Source organism: Lampetra fluviatilis, chromosome 42 (assembly GCF_964198595.1).
Source record: "Lampetra fluviatilis chromosome 42, kcLamFluv1.1, whole genome shotgun sequence".
NCBI classification, from domain to species: Eukaryota; Metazoa; Chordata; class Hyperoartia; order Petromyzontiformes; family Petromyzontidae; genus Lampetra; species Lampetra fluviatilis.
In genome coordinates this window covers 4,594,668-4,612,256 of record NC_136316.1, presented here as the reverse complement: position 1 = coordinate 4,612,256, position 17,589 = coordinate 4,594,668, and the positions used below count along the sequence as shown (strand labels likewise).

Below are 17,589 nucleotides of genomic sequence, written 5' to 3'. Positions count from 1 at the left end.
TTAGCAGGAGCAAAGTCATCGTTATCTCATTCATCGTGAGCATCATCATCACCACCATCACCGGCATCGTCATCATCATCACCATCATCAGCAGCATCATCTGCATCGCCGTCGTTACCATCATCTGCATCGCCATCGGCAGCAGCATGAACGGAAACGGCGGTCGGTTCTGGCAAAGGGAGACTGGGAGACAAGGCCAGAGACGGAGGAGACAGAGGGCCCAGAGACGGGGGGAGACAGAGGGCCCAGTGATGGAGGAGGTTCCGGGCCCAGAGATGGAGGAGGTTCCGGGCCCAGAGATGGAGGAGGTGCCGGGCCCAGAGATGGAGGAGGTACCGGGCCCAGAGATGGAGGAGGTGCCGGGCCCAGAGATGGAGGAGAGTCGGGGCCCAGAGATGGAGGAGGTTCTGGGCCCAGAGACGGAGGAGAGTCGGGGCCCAGAGATGGAGGAGACGGAGGGCCCAGAGATGGAGGAGACGGAGGGCCCAGAGATGGAGACGGAGGGCCCAGAGACGGAGGAGAGTCGGGGCCCAGAGACGGAGGAGGTGCCGGGCCCAGAGACGGAGGAGACAGAGGGCCCAGAGATGGAGGAGGTTCCGGGCCCAGAGACGGAGGAGACTCAGGGCCCAGAGATGGAGGAGGTTCCGGGCCCAGAGACGGAGGTGACTCAGGGCCCAGAGACGGAGGAGACAGAGGGCCCAGAGATGGAGGAGGTTCCGGGCCCAGGGATGGAGGAGGTGACGGGCCCAGAGATGGAGGAGGTGCCGGGCCAGAGATGGAGGAGACTCAGGGCCCAGAGATGGAGGAGACTCGGGGCCCAGAGATGGAGGAGGTTCCGGGCCCAGAGATGGAGGAGGTTCCGGGCCCAGAGATGGAGGAGACTCGGGGCCCAGAGACGGAGGAGACGGAGGGCCCAGAGATGGAGGAGGTTCCAGGCCCAGAGACAGAGGAGACCGAGGGCCCAGGGATGGAGGAAACTCAGGGCCCCAGGGATGGAGGAGGGGGAGTTCCTCCTGCACACTGTCGCCATGGGACTCGCCGGGAGCCTGAGAGCTGACGTGAGCAAGGAGGTGTGTCACGTGTCACACTGTGATTACCTGCATAGGGTGTCACGTGTGTCACCCTGTGATTACCTGTGTCAGGTGCGGGTGTGTCACGTGTCATCCAGTGATTACCTGTATCAGGTGCAGGTGTGACACGTGTCATACTGTGATCAACTATCAGGTGTCACGTGTCACACTGTGATTACCTGTATGAGGTGTCACGTGTCACCGTGATGACCTGTATGAGGTGTCACTGTGTCACGTGTGTAGGTGTGTCTCCTATATCTATGTGAGGACTTGTTGTGTCAGCTGTGTAAATGTGTCATTTATGGCTTCATCGGGACTAGGTCTGGCAGGTGCCACCTGCAGCTATATCAGGACAAGTGTTAGATGTTGGTGCGTGTGTAGCTGGTGCGGTGTGTTAACATCAGCAGTGGGAAGGCAAAGGCGGCCGGGCGTGGTGCTGGCCACTAAACTCATCCTCAGTCCCAGCAGTCTGTTGAGGATGTGCAGGGCAATCTTGGTCTTTGTTCACATTTGTGTGTGTGTGCATGAGAGCTCGCTAACATCACATGCCCCGACAGTCTGTTAAGGATACCCGGGTGTGGATCTTTGTCTTTGTTTGTATAGCGTTGGTGATGTTGGGGGGGGAGCGGTGGTGCAGTGATTAGCGAGCTCACGGCGAACAGCGGTGAGGAATATCTGTGGAAGTCGTCGAGACCGGGGGGGGGGGGGGGGTGGTCTTTGTGTCTGTGGGTTTGCACACGTTGGTGGGGAGCGGTGGGACGGCAGTTGGCGCACTGCGCGACAAACCCGACTTCGATTTCCGGCCACGGCTAACATTAGTGGCGAGCGATTTAGGAACCTTCCATAGGCCTCCACCCACATCAACTCAGCCTTGAACGAGTGCCCGTTGCAATCCGTAAACATCACTGGAGACACAAAGGCGGCCGGGCGTGGCGCTGAGCACAGCAACCCGTGCCAGCCGTTATAGTTTCCCAGCACTTTGCCCCACGGTGTGTCAAAGGCTACATGGGGGGTCTTTGTCTTTGCTCAGGTTTTGGAACTGGAGATGAGCATAGAGGCGATGCTTTCCCGCATGGAGGAGCTCTGTGGCATGCTGGACATGGTGAGAACCAGAGAACTATCATCACCGCCATCATCAGCACCATCATCTCCATCAGCACCGTCATCATCATCTCCATCAGCACCATCATCTCCATCAGCACCATCATTAGCCCCATCCGCACCCCCACCAGCGCCACCCACACCACAACCCCCACCACCACCACCCACACCACAACCCCCACCAGCACCACCCACACCACAACCCCCACCACCACCACCCACACCACAACCCCCACCAGCACCACCCACACCACAACCCCCACCAGCGCCACCCACACCACAACCCCCACCACCACCACCCACAGCACAACCCCCACCAGCGCCACCCACACCACAACCCACATCAGCACCACCCACAGCACAACCCCCACCAGCACCACCCACAGCACAACCCCCACCAGCGCCACCCACACCACAACCCCCACCACCCACACCACAGCCGTGACCGCGTGCGTGTGCCAGGTGCGGAGAGACACGCACAGCGCCCGGGACGACGCCCTGCCCCGTCTCCAGGCCCTCGTGCCGGGCGTGCGGCTCGTGTTCGCCCGCATCGAGCAACTCGAGGTGCCGCTCCCCAACCCGCTCCGTCTCCGCCACGGACGTCCTCCGGGAGCGCGGTCGCTCCCACCTCGAGCACGTGACGGGTCCCCGGCCAGTTCCCGCCGATGGGCGCAAATCGCCGTCGCTTCCTTCCCTGCGCCAGATTCCACAGCTGTTGCGAGCGCGCGCGTGGTGGTGATTCGACACGGGCAGGGCCCCGCTCGTGCCACCTCAACGCGCAGTCAGTCAACGGGGCCTGGACGAGAACCGCTCTTGCGGTGGCTCGTGACCTCCGCCGCGTGGCTTCAGGTCTTCACCGGTTGCTTGCCGGCACTTTGGGTGTCTGCACCGGTTCTGAGTAGTGCACGGTGCGGTAGGCATCGGCACTGGGGAGACAAAGGCGGCAGGGCGCAGTGCTGCCCGCCCGCCCCCTCGTGAGCTCCGTCGGCCTTCATAGGTGCTACTCGCTAACAGCACTTGCCCCAGCAGTCTGTTGAGGCTGCGCGGGGGATCTTTGTCTTTGTGCGCGTGCCCTTTGTTTGGTCGGGAGCGGTCAGGTAGCGGTTCGGGCACTGCGCTACGAAGCCAGCGACACGGGTTCGAATTCCGCTCATGGCCACCGAACACTGGTGATGAATATTTGAAGTCCCTGAGCTTCCCCTAGGTTGACTCAGCCTCAAAAAGAGTACCCGTGCGCTCGGGGGGGGGGGGGGGGGGGGGGGGGGCGCTGCCGTGTCGGCCTTCGTAGATTTGCAAACAGCACTTGCCCCAGCAGTCTGTTAAGGCTACACGGGGGACCTTTGTCCGCGGCGCAGGGCTTCGTGCGGATGCTACAGGCGGGCGTCTCGTGCCTGGAGGAGCAGCTGAACCGCGCGGAGAGAGAACTCACGCGGCGACCTTTCCCGGCGACCATCCGTCGGCTCCTGTCGCAGCTCGGCTCGGTCAGACTCACAGCCCCCCCCCCCCCCCCCCACGGGACATCGATCATCATCCGAGGTTCTGCGACTCTCGTAAAGTTGACCCTCGTGTACATCAAGCACGCCCCCCCTTCTTGACCCTTTCCCGTGCGCCGCTGCTATGACGCCTCTCTCAATGAAATTAACTCCAAGCCGCTCGCGTGATCCCGAGATCCCGAGATCCCGAGATCCGGGAGACGTCTTGGACACGGGAGCGGACTAGCGGCGACATCGCTATCGCTGGAAACCTCTCAGCACGCACGCGTTGTAAAGCAGCGTGCATGATTACTCCCTTGTCGTTGTTCCAGAGTCCCCTCTCGATGGCGCCTTCTTCTAGGATGCTCTCGGATAGTTTTAGTTCTTTGCAGCGAAAACATTTACAATAAAAACGTATGAAGAATAGGTTTGACCCTTTCTGGCAATAAAATTTGTTGTGCTAGCAAGGTCCCGTGATGCAGCTGCTCACTCCGAGCTCTCAATGTTCTGATTGTGCTGTTCGCCTTTTTGCGTCCTCTGGTCTAACACCGTTTGAGACTGGGCTCTAAAGAAAGCCATCTCTGGTGTGGATCAATCAGCTTATCAAAGACAACGCACCATCATAGACTACCAGAGCGTGTTTTTTTGTTTGCATGTTCACCACAAGTACTGTGCGTGATTAATGCGGACACGATTCGCTGCAAAAGGTTTCAGTTTGGCGTTTTAACATCTTGGACACGGCTGTTTTATTGCCAGAAAGGGTCAAATCTTTTCTGAAAATCACTCAATTGGCATCGGCAGCAGCAGCGTCATCGCCCAACTTTGGCGCGACCCTCCTGCCGAGACTCGCCGGGGAGGCCCTCCTGGCTCGGCGAGCGGCAGAACCGGCGTGGGGCTGTCGCGGCGTTCCGCTCCGACCGCCGTCTCCGCTCTGCCCCCCCCCCTCCTCCTCCTCCCGCCGCCACCAGGGGACCAGGCGGCCTCGCGCCGACTCGGAGCGCCGCCCGCCGTTCCGCGCGGCGCCCGTGATCCGCACGGAGCGCTTCCTCGTCTCGGCCGCCACGCCCGTCCCGGCGGCGACGACGACAACGGAGGCAGCGAGGGGAAGACGCGAGACTTCATGACGGTCGACGAAACGTCGCCGCGAACAAATCACCCGGTGCTGCTGCTGCGTTGGCAAACTCGTCAATCGCAACACTGTGCAGGCCTTAAAAGGAAAAAAATGTATAACGGGCAACGGCCCTTCTTCATGGGACGAGACCAGTCTTCTTTTTCTTCTTCCGTACGGCTGCTGATGGAGATGCGGAGCAAAAACGACTGTCACATTCAGGTGGTCAAAGCAGACAACCGCGTCAGGAGTCATGCATCATCGCTGCGATGTCTCCTTCGTATTTGTGGATCGGGCATTGCGTCGTTATGCGTCGTGCGCTCCGTTGTGGACGACCACAGCCGCACACTGCATCCGATATAATCCACGTCCGCCATCCGCTGACATCGGCCGAGAGAAATGGATAGTTCAGAGATGGCGATGTTCTGACTGGCTGGTCGGACAGATAAAGTTTCTTGCACATAAGGAAATGCTTAGAGCCGAAATATTAATTATCACGTATTTCATCAGTAGATCCCACCAATGTGCCACCGTGTATGAAAAGCCGGGAAATAAACAAAACATGCAGGGTACACGGCCAGAACGAGGCCATGGGTAAAGAACAGTTTACTCACTCGCCCACTCATTCATCCATCGATTCACTCGCCCACCCACTCACTCATCCATCCATTCACTCGCCCACTCACCCGCTACCCACGCATCCATCGATTCACTCGCTCATCGATTCACTCACTCGCTCAGAACCCGCATACCCGCACGGCTTGCCGAACACACCAGTGGCTCGGACGCGTTATAGTCTTCGAGCAATGTCGAGATGTAAACACTTTCTAAACGAGCATTTCGCTACAAAACGTTCCGTTTTTGTTGTTCTTACGGAAGGGGTGCGGCGACGCCGTGTGTGTGTGTGCACTCGCACGCCCAACGAGCAGGGCTACCTTTGCGAGTTTCCGTGCGCGCTGTGAATGCAACAACAGCGCAGGCTCCCCTTGCTAGGCCGGCTTTTGTCGACTTGCGTTTGTTGTCGTCCTGGACCACTTCGCGTCGCCAGGAGAACCACGGCAAGAGTGGAACCCGGAACCGTGCGGTTCGTGGAGCGCTGCCCGCAAGATCTCGCCACCGTGTCTGCCATTGCCACCGCAAGCAGTTACCAACATCATCACCAACATTAACAACATCACCACCACCATTATTAATATCGTTAATGCCGTCACCAACTTCATTATGATAAGAATCGCCAGCACCATCATTAGTTTATTGTCCTTCCCCCGCACCTCCCGATTAGCACGGTTGGCTACGTACGGTGCAAAAGAAGTTCAACATACATCACCACCACCATAATTATCAACATCATACCCATCATGATCAGCATCGCCACTATCACCACCATTACATCAGCAGGCAACAACAACACTGGGAGTGCGGCCATTCACCTTCCCGGCAATTTGATAATTGTCGCTATTTAGTTTTGGTTCAAGAATTCGGTTTTTTTTACGCGGTGGATGGTAGCGCCTCCAGTGGCCGCAGTAGCGATGCAAACCATCGTCACCATTACTAACTTTGTCGTCGTCCGTATTAACAACGGCAGTTTTACCAAAATATTAAAATCCGCCGCTCGTTCGAAGGACGTTGCAGAACTTTTCTCGACGCAAGCGACTCCCTTCAGCAGCAACAGCGTCGTGCTGTTTGTCGAAATATTCATCTTACATCGGTTTTCTCCGTGCACTTTCACTTCAGCTCACGAACGACGAAATGATATTGCCGCGCACGGCTAAAGGGCAGCAAGTTGGACTCTGGGGTAGGGGCTAGATTGCGTGCTCCGTCAGGACTCGCTGCTGGCCCTGTCGCGAGCGCTTTCAGCCTCGACCACACCACGTCTTGGGAGCTCAACACACGGGCCGTCAAAAGTTCTCAGGGCCGTGTGTCCGGAGTGGCGAATCGGCTCTTGTTTGAGCTATCTTAGCATGCTCGAGCTATCTTAGCATGCTCTTTGGTTCTTTCGGTAAAGTCACGTAGGTATAAGTATAACCCGTAAAAACAAAGTTTTTCACTATAAATCCTTTATATGCGTGGCGGCTAGAGTCCTCTCGTCCTCTGGCTTGAGATGGCTGCCACCTATGGGTCAGATGATTGCATTGCACCATTAAGCAATTGGTAATTAAATATAATATTTTTGTCCTAAAAAGTGTAAAATTTTGGAAAAAAAATTTCACGAACATTAATTGTCACGCACAACGAGTCTGTGTGGAAAATGTCAGCTCGATTGGATCACGGGAAGTGGGTTAAAAAACGACCGAAAGATTTGCACGGTCCTAAGCAAGCAAGCGAACTTAATATAAAGGATTTAATAAAAATAAAATAAATCACGACGTTTCGGGCACAACACAAGCGTCCGTCATCATGTGTTGCGCCCGAAACGTCGTCATTTATTTTATTTTCCTACCCACGTGACTTTACCGAAAGAACCAAAGAGTATGGATTCCTGCAGTCACGAAAGCTTCAAATCGAGTTCATCTTAGCACGCTCCGACTTCAAGTGGAATTTATACACAAGCGGTGCACGGCAATAGAGAACGGGATTATTATTTCGGCTCGGCCATCGGACAAAAGACCGTGACCGCATCGCGCGCTTAAAGACGCGCTTCTGAGGCTGTCTGGAATGCTCTCCCAATATTAGGAAGCTGCCGGAGCTATTCACTTTTAAATCATCTCGATCGACAAACTCATTTCTTTAGAACTTCTTTTTTGCGTTTAGTTTGTTGTCCTTCCCACGCGCACTTCCGATTAGCGCCACGTACGGTGCAAAAGAAGTTCAACGTACATACTTCATTACGTGAAATGACGGCGTACTGATAAGTGGCCAATGCTGTAGAGCCACAAGTGTAGAAAAATAACTTCTCCTAACAAAGCTTCTTGCCAATAAGAGGTAGGACTGGCTTTGCATTGTCACCGTGCCTTGTAAGAATTTTTACTTTCGGTGTTTAACGAGAAATTGGGCCTAGGACAGACTCAAGGGTTGCAAATTTATTGTACGCGTGTTTAACTTCCGTCGCACCGTACGTAGTCAAATCTAGCTTCAATCTAGATGATTAAAAAGTGCATAGCTCCAGTGGCTTTCAGGGGAGGGCGACTTGGGTCGCCCTCCCCTGACAACCCGAGGCGGGGTCACGTGGGGCGGGGTCACGTGGGGAGGGGTCACGTGGGGCGGGGTCACGTGGGGCGGGGTCACGTGGGGAGGGGTCACGTGGGGAGGGGTCACGTGGGGCGGGGTCACGTGGGGCGGGGTCACGTGGGGCGGGGTCACGTGGGGCGGGGTCACGTGGGGCTGGGTCACGTGGGGAGGGGTCACGTGGGGAGGGGTCACGTGGGGAGGGGTCACGTGGGGAGGGGTCACGTGGGGAAGGGTCACGTGGGGCGGGGTCACGTGGGGCGGGGTCACGTGGGGCGGGGTCACGTGGGGCGGGGTCACGTGCGGAGGGGTCACGTGGGGCTGGGTCACGTGGGGCTGGGTCACGTGGGGCGTGGTCACGTGGGGAGGGGTCACGTGGGGAGGGGTCACGTGGGGCGGGGTCACGTGGGGCGGGGTCACGTGGGGAGGGGTCACGTGGGGAGGGGTCACGTGGGGAGGGGTCACGTGGGGCGGGGTCACGTGGGGAGGGGTCACGTGGGGAGGGGTCACGTGGGGCGGGGTCACGTGGGGCGGGGTCACGTGGGGCGGGGTCACGCGGGGCGGGGTCACGCGGGGCTGAGTCACACAGTGCTGAAGAGCGTGTAGAGGCCCTGCAGGTACGACACGATCTCGTTGCCCCCCAACTTCGACTCGCCGTACAGCCGGTCCACGAACGTGATGGGCACCTGCGGAGGGAAAAGTGTTGGTCAGGATTAAACAAAAACCCCGTGTACCAAGGCGGTCTCTGGTTTACGATGAACCAATTTGCCGCGATCCACATTTACAGCTTTGATATATAACGCCACCATGGATCGAATGACGACGCAGAAAGTTGATACACGACGCATCTTCCGACACGACTCCGAATAGATTTGAACGGAGTCGGTCTGGTTTCCGATGTGACTTGGCGTGGAGCTTTTGTTATTCGAGTGTTTTCGTGGATTTTTTTTATCAGTTAAATCCTGTTAAATACGGCTGATAAAAAGAAAAACCACATCGCTAAGGGACGTTTATACTGTTTGTGCCATCCATGGGAGAACAGGGCCTGATTGACGACGGGGTTTCCAGGAACGCGTTGTAGCTTGCAATGTAAATAGTGGGGAACGCCTGTTTGACGATTTTGTTTGGTATACTTTCCTCCCAATGCTCTACGCTGTCATCCTGACTGTGATATCGGTGTTGGGTCAAGAGAGACAAAACTGATAATTGGTTTTTTACCCTTTTATCTGGCAACAAAACTGCCACCTTTTTTTTACAAGGAGTCATGTTTGCATAGACCACAATACCTGCAGTCATAATGCAAACAAAGCACATAACTCTGATAATGTATGCACTATTTTTTCTTCTGGCAAATGAGGTTCCAATGGTGTAAATGCTTAACCCTAGCTCTCATACTCTGATGGTGCATTGTCTTTGAGTTGTGCGTCTTTTGGCGTCATCTGGTCCAACACCATGTGAGACTAGGCTCTAAGGAAAGCTGTCTCGGGTGTCGACCAAACAACTTCAAGGACAGCGCATACATTATCAGAGTTGTGTTTTTTGTTTGCATTATGACTGCAGGTATTGTGGTCTATGCAAACATGACTCCTTGTAAAAAAGGTGTCAGTTTGTTGCCAGATAGAAGGGTAAAAAACCAATTATCATATTTTTTCTTCTGGCAAATGAGGTTCCAATGGAGAGACAAAACTGTTCGCTCTCCAGAGAACGGCGCAACCTGTCGCACTGGAGATCCGTCCATCGCAGCAGACACCGCACAATCCACCCACCACACAACCCACTCACCGCACAACCCACCCACCACAGAACCATCCTACCACAGAACCCACCTCTCCAACGGAGAGGCCGAGTTGGCGAGCGCGGACGATCATCTCCATCTGGAACACGTAGCCCTTGGACACGCACACGTCCATCAGCCTCTGCAGCGCCTCCTTGCGGTACAGCCTGGGGGAGGAGGTGGTGGGTGAAGGGGAGAGGTTCGTACGAAGTGGAGGAGGGTTACTGGAGAAAAGTTGACCAAGGGGGTGAGAAGGAGCAGGAGAAGTTACACGTGGGAGGAGGTGGTGCGGGGAAGGGGGAAGGGAGGAGAGAGGGAGGGAGGAGGTGGTGCTGGAGGAGGAATCCGAATGTGAGAGGAGGTGGTCAGGAGTCAAAGCGATCCTGGGCCTCCTCTAGGTCGAATCGGCTTCAAATGAGTACCTGGGGCGGTGTGTAAACATCGCCACTGGGGGGACAAAGGGGGCCGGCGGTGGTGTTGACCACCCACCCCCTCGTGTGCAGTGGCGACCTTCATAGGTGCTCGCTAACAGCACTTGCGCTGAGAGTCTGTTAAAGGCTAACTGGGAAATCTTTGTCTCTGGAGGAGGCTTGTGAAGGACGCTTCTGAGGAGTTGGGAGGCAGTCGCCCTCCAGGAACAACGGAGGGCGGAGGAGCGACACTTTGCAACGAGCGGAGCGTCGGGCGGGTAAAACGCAGGGAGTTGGCACAGTGATTTTAATTGAAAAATAGACTTGGGTTTAATTAATCAGTCAGGTTCAGTGCCTGATTTTGTAATCGGCAACTGCACACCCACAGCCCCAAAGGAGCAGAGAGCGTGGGAGCTTTACAATCAAGCTCCCTCCGTTGGTGGTCAGCCAGTCGACCCCCGGCACCTGGGTCTGTGTCCATTAACCTCCTGCCAGCAGCGAGCCTTCGACACTTCACGTGGTCGCCTTAAAGTGCACCGTGCCGTGGTGACGTCACCGTCGCTTAGTGGTGAACGGCGATTGTTGTCGTTGAGGCGGGGGGGGATTTGAAGGGGAGAACGGAGAGGGGTACACAGGAGGAGGTGGACGAAGAGGTGATGGAAGATGCACACACAAGGCTGCGAGAAGCCTGGCTGTACCTTGAGGCACAGCGAGCAGGTAGCTTTATAAAACTCGCGCGCACAGCCCCGTTTGTCAATCCACTGCTAGATGAGGGCCTCCAGGCGCAGTGCAAACAATCGGGGTTTAGTTGACTAAACTGCACCACGAGGGTTGGTGAAGGCGGGGGGGAGCAGCAGAGATGCGGGACCGCAGAAGTACAGCGCAACAATAGATTTTTGCCGCAGCCAACCGATATCCAATTAGGCCAGACGGTGGCGTTGGGCCAGAAGTGCGCGTCGCTAGTAATTGATCACGTGTGCGAGAATCGACTTCTTGACTTACGCCCCCACCCCACCAAACACTCTAAACCGCACGATGTTCATTCTAATTTTGGAGGGGGAAAACCGGAGGGCACGGAGAGAAAAAAGCACGCGGCCACGGGGAGAGACGCACGCAGACATGCAAACTCCAAGTATACAACGGGCGTCGGTATCGAACCCACCCGCAACCTCCTGTATACCAGGCGAAGTGGTTAACATCTCGCCACCGTGTAACGAGGGGCGACACGGTGAGAAGCAGCCCGTGGTAGAGAAATCTGACCACTGCCCCCCAATACCACCCCCGTGCCCCCCAACACCCCCCTGCCCCCCAACTCCACCCCCCTGCCCCCCAACACCACCCTGCCCCCCAACACCCCCCTGCCCCCCAACACCACCCTGCCCCCCAACTCCACCCCCCTGCCCCCCAACACCACCCTGCCCCCCAACACCACCCTGCCCCCCAACACCACCCTACCCCCCAACACCACCCTACCCCCCAACACCACCCTGCCCCCCAACACCACCCTGCCCCCCAACACCACCCTACCCCCCAACACCACCCTGCCCCCCAACACCACCCTGCCCCCCAACACCCCCCTGCCCCCCAACACCACCCTGCCCCCCAACTCCACCCCCCTGCCCCCCAACACCACCCTGCCCCCCAACTCCACCCCCCTGCCCCCCAACACCACCCTGCCCCCCAACTCCACCCCCCTGCCCCCCAACACCACCCTACCCCCCAACTCCACCCCTACCCCCAACACCACCCTGCCCCCCAACACCACCCTACCCCCCAACACCACCCTACCCCCCAACACCACCCTGCCCCCCAACACCACCCTGCCCCCCAACTCCACCCCTACCCCCAACACCACCCTGCCCCCCAACACCACCCTGCCCCCCAACACCACCCTACCCCCCAACACCACCCTGCCCCCCAACACCACCCTGCCCCCCAACACCACCCTGCCCCCAACACCACCCTGCCCCCCAACACCACCCTGCCCCCCAACTCCACCCCTACCCCCAACACCACCCTGCCCCCCAACACCACCCTTCCCCCAACACCACCCTACCCCCCAACACCACCCTGCCCCCCAACACCACCCTGCCCCCCAACACCACCCTGCCCCCCAACACCACCCTGCCCCCCAACACCACCCTGCCCCCCAACACCACCCTGCCCCAAACTCCACCCCTGCCCCCAACACCACCCTACCCCCAACACCACCCTGCCCCCCAACACCACCCTGCCCCCCAACACCACCCTGCCCCCCAACTCCACCCCTGCCCCCAACACCACCCTACCCCCCAACACCACCCTACCCCCAACACCACCCTGCCCCCCAACACCACCCTGCCCCCCAACACCACCCTGCCCCCCAACACCACCCTGCCCCCAACACCACCCTGCCCCCAACACCACCCTGCCCCCAACACCACCCTGCCCCCCAACACCACCCTGCCCCCAACACCACCCTGCCCCCAACACCACCCTGCCCCCCAACACCACCCTGCCCCCCAACACTACCCTGCCCCCCAACTCCACCCCTGCCCCCCAACTCCACCCCTGCCCCGTACCTAAAGCTTCCCGTCAGGTCCGACGCTCCGGGGTTGAGCAGCAGCTGCGCCAAGAAGTTGGCGCCCCGGCTGGAAAAAAATTCAAACGTCGCACAAACGTTAGCAACCCGACGAAATTGAATTCCTTAGGAAGCTCCAGCGCTGTTCGTCTGCACGTGCAGGTTCCTGCTGTTGATCCGCTTGCTGGATAAAGGCCTCCCCGTTCGTTTGACTGTACTTCAGCACGCTGGGCAGCGCGGGTTATTGAAGGCGGGGGAGCACGCAAGTAACTTTGTGCTCAATAGCTCATCGGTTTCCTCCAGCGTAATTCAAACATTCTAATTCTGGATTCTGCAGCACAGGAATACCCCGATGTTGTAAGTCTTTTCCTCACTTTCACGTCGGTCCGCAAATTTCGCCGTCACTCCGTTGCGAACACCGCCACCCGATTAGCGTCGCCTCTCACCCGCACACGCGCACCACGCCGCCGACGGCATCCGTCCCGTCCTCTCTCGTTACCCGTCAGCCTCTCGGCCGACGCCGACCCTGCCCTGTCGATCGCTTCGACGTTCGTCGTCGCGCATTTCAGGAACGCATCCCCCACCCCTCCCACCCCCCGAATGTAAACCGGGGCATTGGTGTGCTGTCAGTCACGGGATAGGTCAGCAATGGTGATCGCACACGTTCTAAGAAATCACCGGCAGAGTGGTTACTTATTATTTTACAGACCGCAGGCAGAAGATGATTCATAATAAAGGCTTTTTGGTTTAGATCGCGTAAGTATAAATGTGTCGTAATCCTCCACCAACCGACACGGCCAGTACGGTTTGTCACGTAAACAACGCGCCAATTAGTTACTGCTTCAGCCCACCGGTGTGTTGGAGAGTAAATCCACAACATTTACAATTTTAGTCCGACGTTTCGCTGGTAATTGCATGCAGCAACATCGGGCGATTTGCCAGAATAATGAAGCAATCCACCTGCTCCCGGTCTTAAACAGAGCAGCAGACGATGTCATCACTGTACCAAATCAGGTGCAGAGATCAGAGGTGGAGGGGGGGTATTGTAATTATATAATAGATGAGTAATCAGCTAATTAGCATGTGTTTCCCCTATAAGGAATGCAGTTGTAAGATGCATTCCTTAATAATACCCTCCCAGGCCGCACAAAGCCTGTAGCTGTCAGAGCGGTGACAACTATTTGTATTTCTCTCAATCTGAATGGCTTCTCGAATCGTTCTCGGCCAGTAATAATGAGATGATGATGACTGCTGGCCAGAGGTCGCAACCGGGTACCCGATACCCGTACCCGACCCGATACCCGGCTACCCGTACCCAGCCGGGTACGGGTAGCCGTTTGCGACCCTGGTGCGGCCGGGTACGGGTAGGCCGTGAGTCACTGGTGAGTAACCGTTTGTCACTCATTTCGGGTAGGGTACGGGTACGGGTAGGGAACAGGTACGGGTAGGGAACGGGTACGGGTAGGGTACGGGTACGTGTAGGGTACGGGTACGGGTAGGGTACGGGTACGGGTAGGGTACGGGTAGGGTACGGGTACGGGTAGGGAACGGGTACGGGTAGGGTACGGGTAGGGAACAGGTACGGGTAGGGAACGGGTACGGGTAGGGTACGGGTAGGGTACGGGTAGGGAACGGGTACGGGTACCCATTTGCGACCCTGGTGCGGCCGGGTACGGGTAAGGAATCAAAACCCGTTTGCGACCTCTGCTGTTGGCTGAGTCAAGGATGCTGCACTGCCCTCTGCTGACCACCATGCGGCACAGCCCCGCGGCAGCCTATAGCACCTGTTATGCACGGTGCTCGTCCACAGCGGTTGCTCTCCACCTGCGCCCCCCATGAAGGTTTCCTGTCTTGTTGCGCGAGAAGTTGGGATGATCGCCGTCTGGGATGTGACGCTTACTGGATTCGTATCTCTGCTGCGATAAACTTTTTTTGTGCGTTGTTTGTGCCTTTTGATTTGGTGCCATTTCCTGATTTGTTAATTCGTTTGTATTTTAGGAGGATGTTAATTTGATTGGTAGTTGCTAGAAATAGGATTTGGCCCGCGTAATGTAATTAATATACAGCGATGTGGGATGGAATTAGCAGGAATGACGCTATATAAAATGAAATTATAATTTTTAAGCACTCTCCAAGATCAAATGCCTGCTTAGCTTCTGAGATGTGGCGCATTCTGGGTAATTTGGTCGTAGGCACAATTGGAATAAAAACATACTACAAGACACCAACAACAAAAACTGGCAATAAAAAGTGGAGGCTCCGTTAACAGGCGGAGTTGCCAGCTTGTAAACTAAACTATTTTTATTTTGAGCAGGTAAGGCCCCACTGAGCTACGTAGCTCTTTTGCAGAAGCGACCTGGGCACAAGTGACGGCTCAACAAAGTGGCTTCGCATCATGTGGACATTTATAGCGGCCAAATACTCTCAACGCATGTTTCTAAACGTGGAGGGCCCGGAGAAAAATCTATGCAACCACGTGGAGAACTGAAAATATGCAGGATTCAGGGTTGGGATCGAACCCACGCGACCTCTTGTGTACGAAGCGAGGTAGTTAACATCTCGCCACCGCGGCGCATGTCACCCACCTTACAACTTTCCTCTGGAGGTCCCAGCCGTGAACTCCTCCCCCTTCCAGGTAACGAGTTCCAGACACGATGTCGTAATTCCCTTCCTTCTGTTTCCTGCAATTCACACGTGCGTGCGCTCTTCAGACTATCACCTCTTGCCCGTCGGGGCGAGTAGTGTCAGGTGTCCGGTTGAGTTTTGAGAGTGGCCAACAGAGGAGAGAGAGAGGCTAAGGCAGTCGTGAAGAAACCAACCACTAAGGGGAGAACAACTGAGAGAATTGGACCGAGCCAATGGGGGAATATCACCCTGGTCTGTAGGATGGGCTTCACTCTAAAGTTACGAATAACTGGCTTTAGCCGAGAGCCGACACACGTAGCGCCCCTTGCATTCTCATCATCGTCATCATCAGTTGCAGGATTCACTGTGATTGTTTTTCGATTTAAAGCTTTCGTGACTGCACGGATTCATCTGCTTGGTTCTTTCGGTAAAGTCACGTAGAATGGAAATAATAAAATAATAAAAAGAAAACATAATAAAATAATTCTCACGACGTTTCGGCCACAACGCAAGTAGCCGTCCTCAGGTGGAGAACAGGTCTGTCATTCAGACTCTGTCTTCTCGACAGACCTGTTCTCCACCTGAGGACGGCTACTTGCGTTGTGGCCGAAACGTCGTGAGAATTATTTTATTATGTTTTCTTTTTATTATTTTATTATTTCCATTCTACGTAACTTTACCGAAAGAACCAAGAAGATGCGATTGTTTTGTCGTACGCTCGTCTAGCCAGGAACGTCGCGCAGCGGCAAAGTTTTCCAGCGGCGTCTCGTTTTACCGTTGCACGAAACGCCGCAGCAGCTTCGGACAAAGCCACTTCTAACTTCGGGACGTAAATGGCAGCGATATACGCAGCGGGGCGAGGTGCTGTGGTGTTTAAATACCCAATTACCTACGGGATTTATCGTGGAGCGGTGACACGGCCCAACGTTCCATCCCCCCCCTCCCCTGCTTGCTGCAGAGGTTCACAGTTCGGAACCAGAGGCCACCCCGAGATTACTACGTTGATGTTGCGGTGTATTAACTGTTAAAATACACGCATGCCGTCCGCTTCACAGTGGACGCTAAACATCTCGTGGTGACGCCGCTGGCAAGAGCGGGCCCGCTGTGTGGTGCCGGCATCACGGTCTCAATATTTGGCAATTGAAAAAAAACTACATCGCAAATGACATCAATTTGATTATAAATACCAATCATTGCCCCCAAACCCGCTCCCCTACTGCTACTGCTGCTGCTGCTAAAAGTTGGCAGGACACTTACTTGGCTTTATTACGCGAGTTTGACCCACTGCGCCTGTAATTTTGCAATTTCTCACCTGAAGAACTCGGGGATAAACTTTGGCTGTGAAAGGGGGGGGGGGAGACGGCATAAGACAGACGCATTATCACACACGCACGCGCACGCACACACACGTGCCCGCGCAACACACACGTACGAACATGACCCAGTTTAACACGCAGTAGGCTTTCATGACCAATATTATCCATAAGAAGTTTTTGGGTGAGATCGCGTAAATATGAATGTGTCGTTAAACCTGCCACCACTCGACACAGCCAATTAGTAAGGGGTTTGTCACGTGATCAAGACGTGCCAATTCGTTACGAGTACAGCACACCGGTGTGTCGGAGAGTAAACCCACAACATTTATAATTGTTTGTAAATGTTGTGGGTGGTGGCGAGTTTAACGACACATTTATATTTACGCGATTCCCTGCGATTGGACAAACTGCCGCCCACGCTTCACACGCGGTATTTGCACCATAGCGAGTTTTCGCTATTACGCGGTTTCTTACATTAGGGAACACTTTTTGCAAAACACAGAACGTACACCGTTATAACGCGGGAAACCGCGCCTGTTATAACGCACAACGTTTTACCGTGGAAGGCGCGCCTGATGTCACGCGGAACGCACGCCGTTACAACATGGTTTCTGAGCGGTCGAAGACGAACTATTTATTTGAGGTGCGCAGCTGAGCGGAGTGATACAGTGACATGGAATGATACAGTGATGCGGCGGCGTACCCCCAGGTATTTGTCCCACCGTCTCACCGCGTGTAGTAGTACATCGTATCTCGCCAAACTTGATCGCTATTACATTATTTACGGGGAAATCGCGTCCGCCGAATGCATTCATTTTCCGGGCACTTTTCGGGAACGCATCTACCGCGTTAATACGAGGACTTGCCGTGCATTTTCGCACACGTATAAGGTGTGTGCAACCATCACGTCTGCAATATTTTGCCGTCTTTTCTTGGATTTCCTGTTTGCACTTAGTCACATATTCACTTTAAGATGTTTTCTTGTTCA

General features: G+C 55.7%; 2 protein-coding genes across 3 annotated transcripts in view; one reads left to right on the top strand and one right to left on the bottom strand.

Moving 5' to 3' along the window:
• The first annotated feature begins 6 nt into the window (after positions 1-6).
• LOC144946661 (uncharacterized) lies at positions 7-6,220 on the top strand. The gene is made up of 5 exons (XM_078875731.1): positions 7-1,070; positions 2,101-2,172; positions 2,634-2,735; positions 3,527-3,652; positions 4,612-6,220. The coding sequence occupies exons 1-5, from the start codon at positions 147-149 to the stop codon at positions 4,765-4,767; spliced, it is 1,380 nt and encodes a 459-aa protein (XP_078731857.1). The 5' UTR covers positions 7-146; the 3' UTR covers positions 4,768-6,220.
• A 2,129-nt stretch (positions 6,221-8,349) lies between these two features.
• Positions 8,350-17,589, bottom strand: part of DPM1 (dolichyl-phosphate mannosyltransferase subunit 1, catalytic) — a 24,125-nt gene continuing 14,885 nt past the window's right edge. The window contains exons 5-9 of one of the 2 annotated variants that reach the window (XM_078875733.1): positions 16,598-16,623; positions 15,246-15,341; positions 12,662-12,730; positions 9,743-9,857; positions 8,350-8,602 (exon numbers count right to left, since the gene is read on the bottom strand). In XM_078875733.1, the coding sequence (XP_078731859.1) occupies positions 8,498-8,602; positions 9,743-9,857; positions 12,662-12,730; positions 15,246-15,341; positions 16,598-16,623 (411 nt within the window). In that variant the 3' untranslated portion in view covers positions 8,350-8,497. The remainder of the gene's footprint in view (positions 8,603-9,742; positions 9,858-12,661; positions 12,731-15,245; positions 15,342-16,597; positions 16,624-17,589) is intronic. The other variant, XM_078875732.1, reaches the window with a different exon arrangement.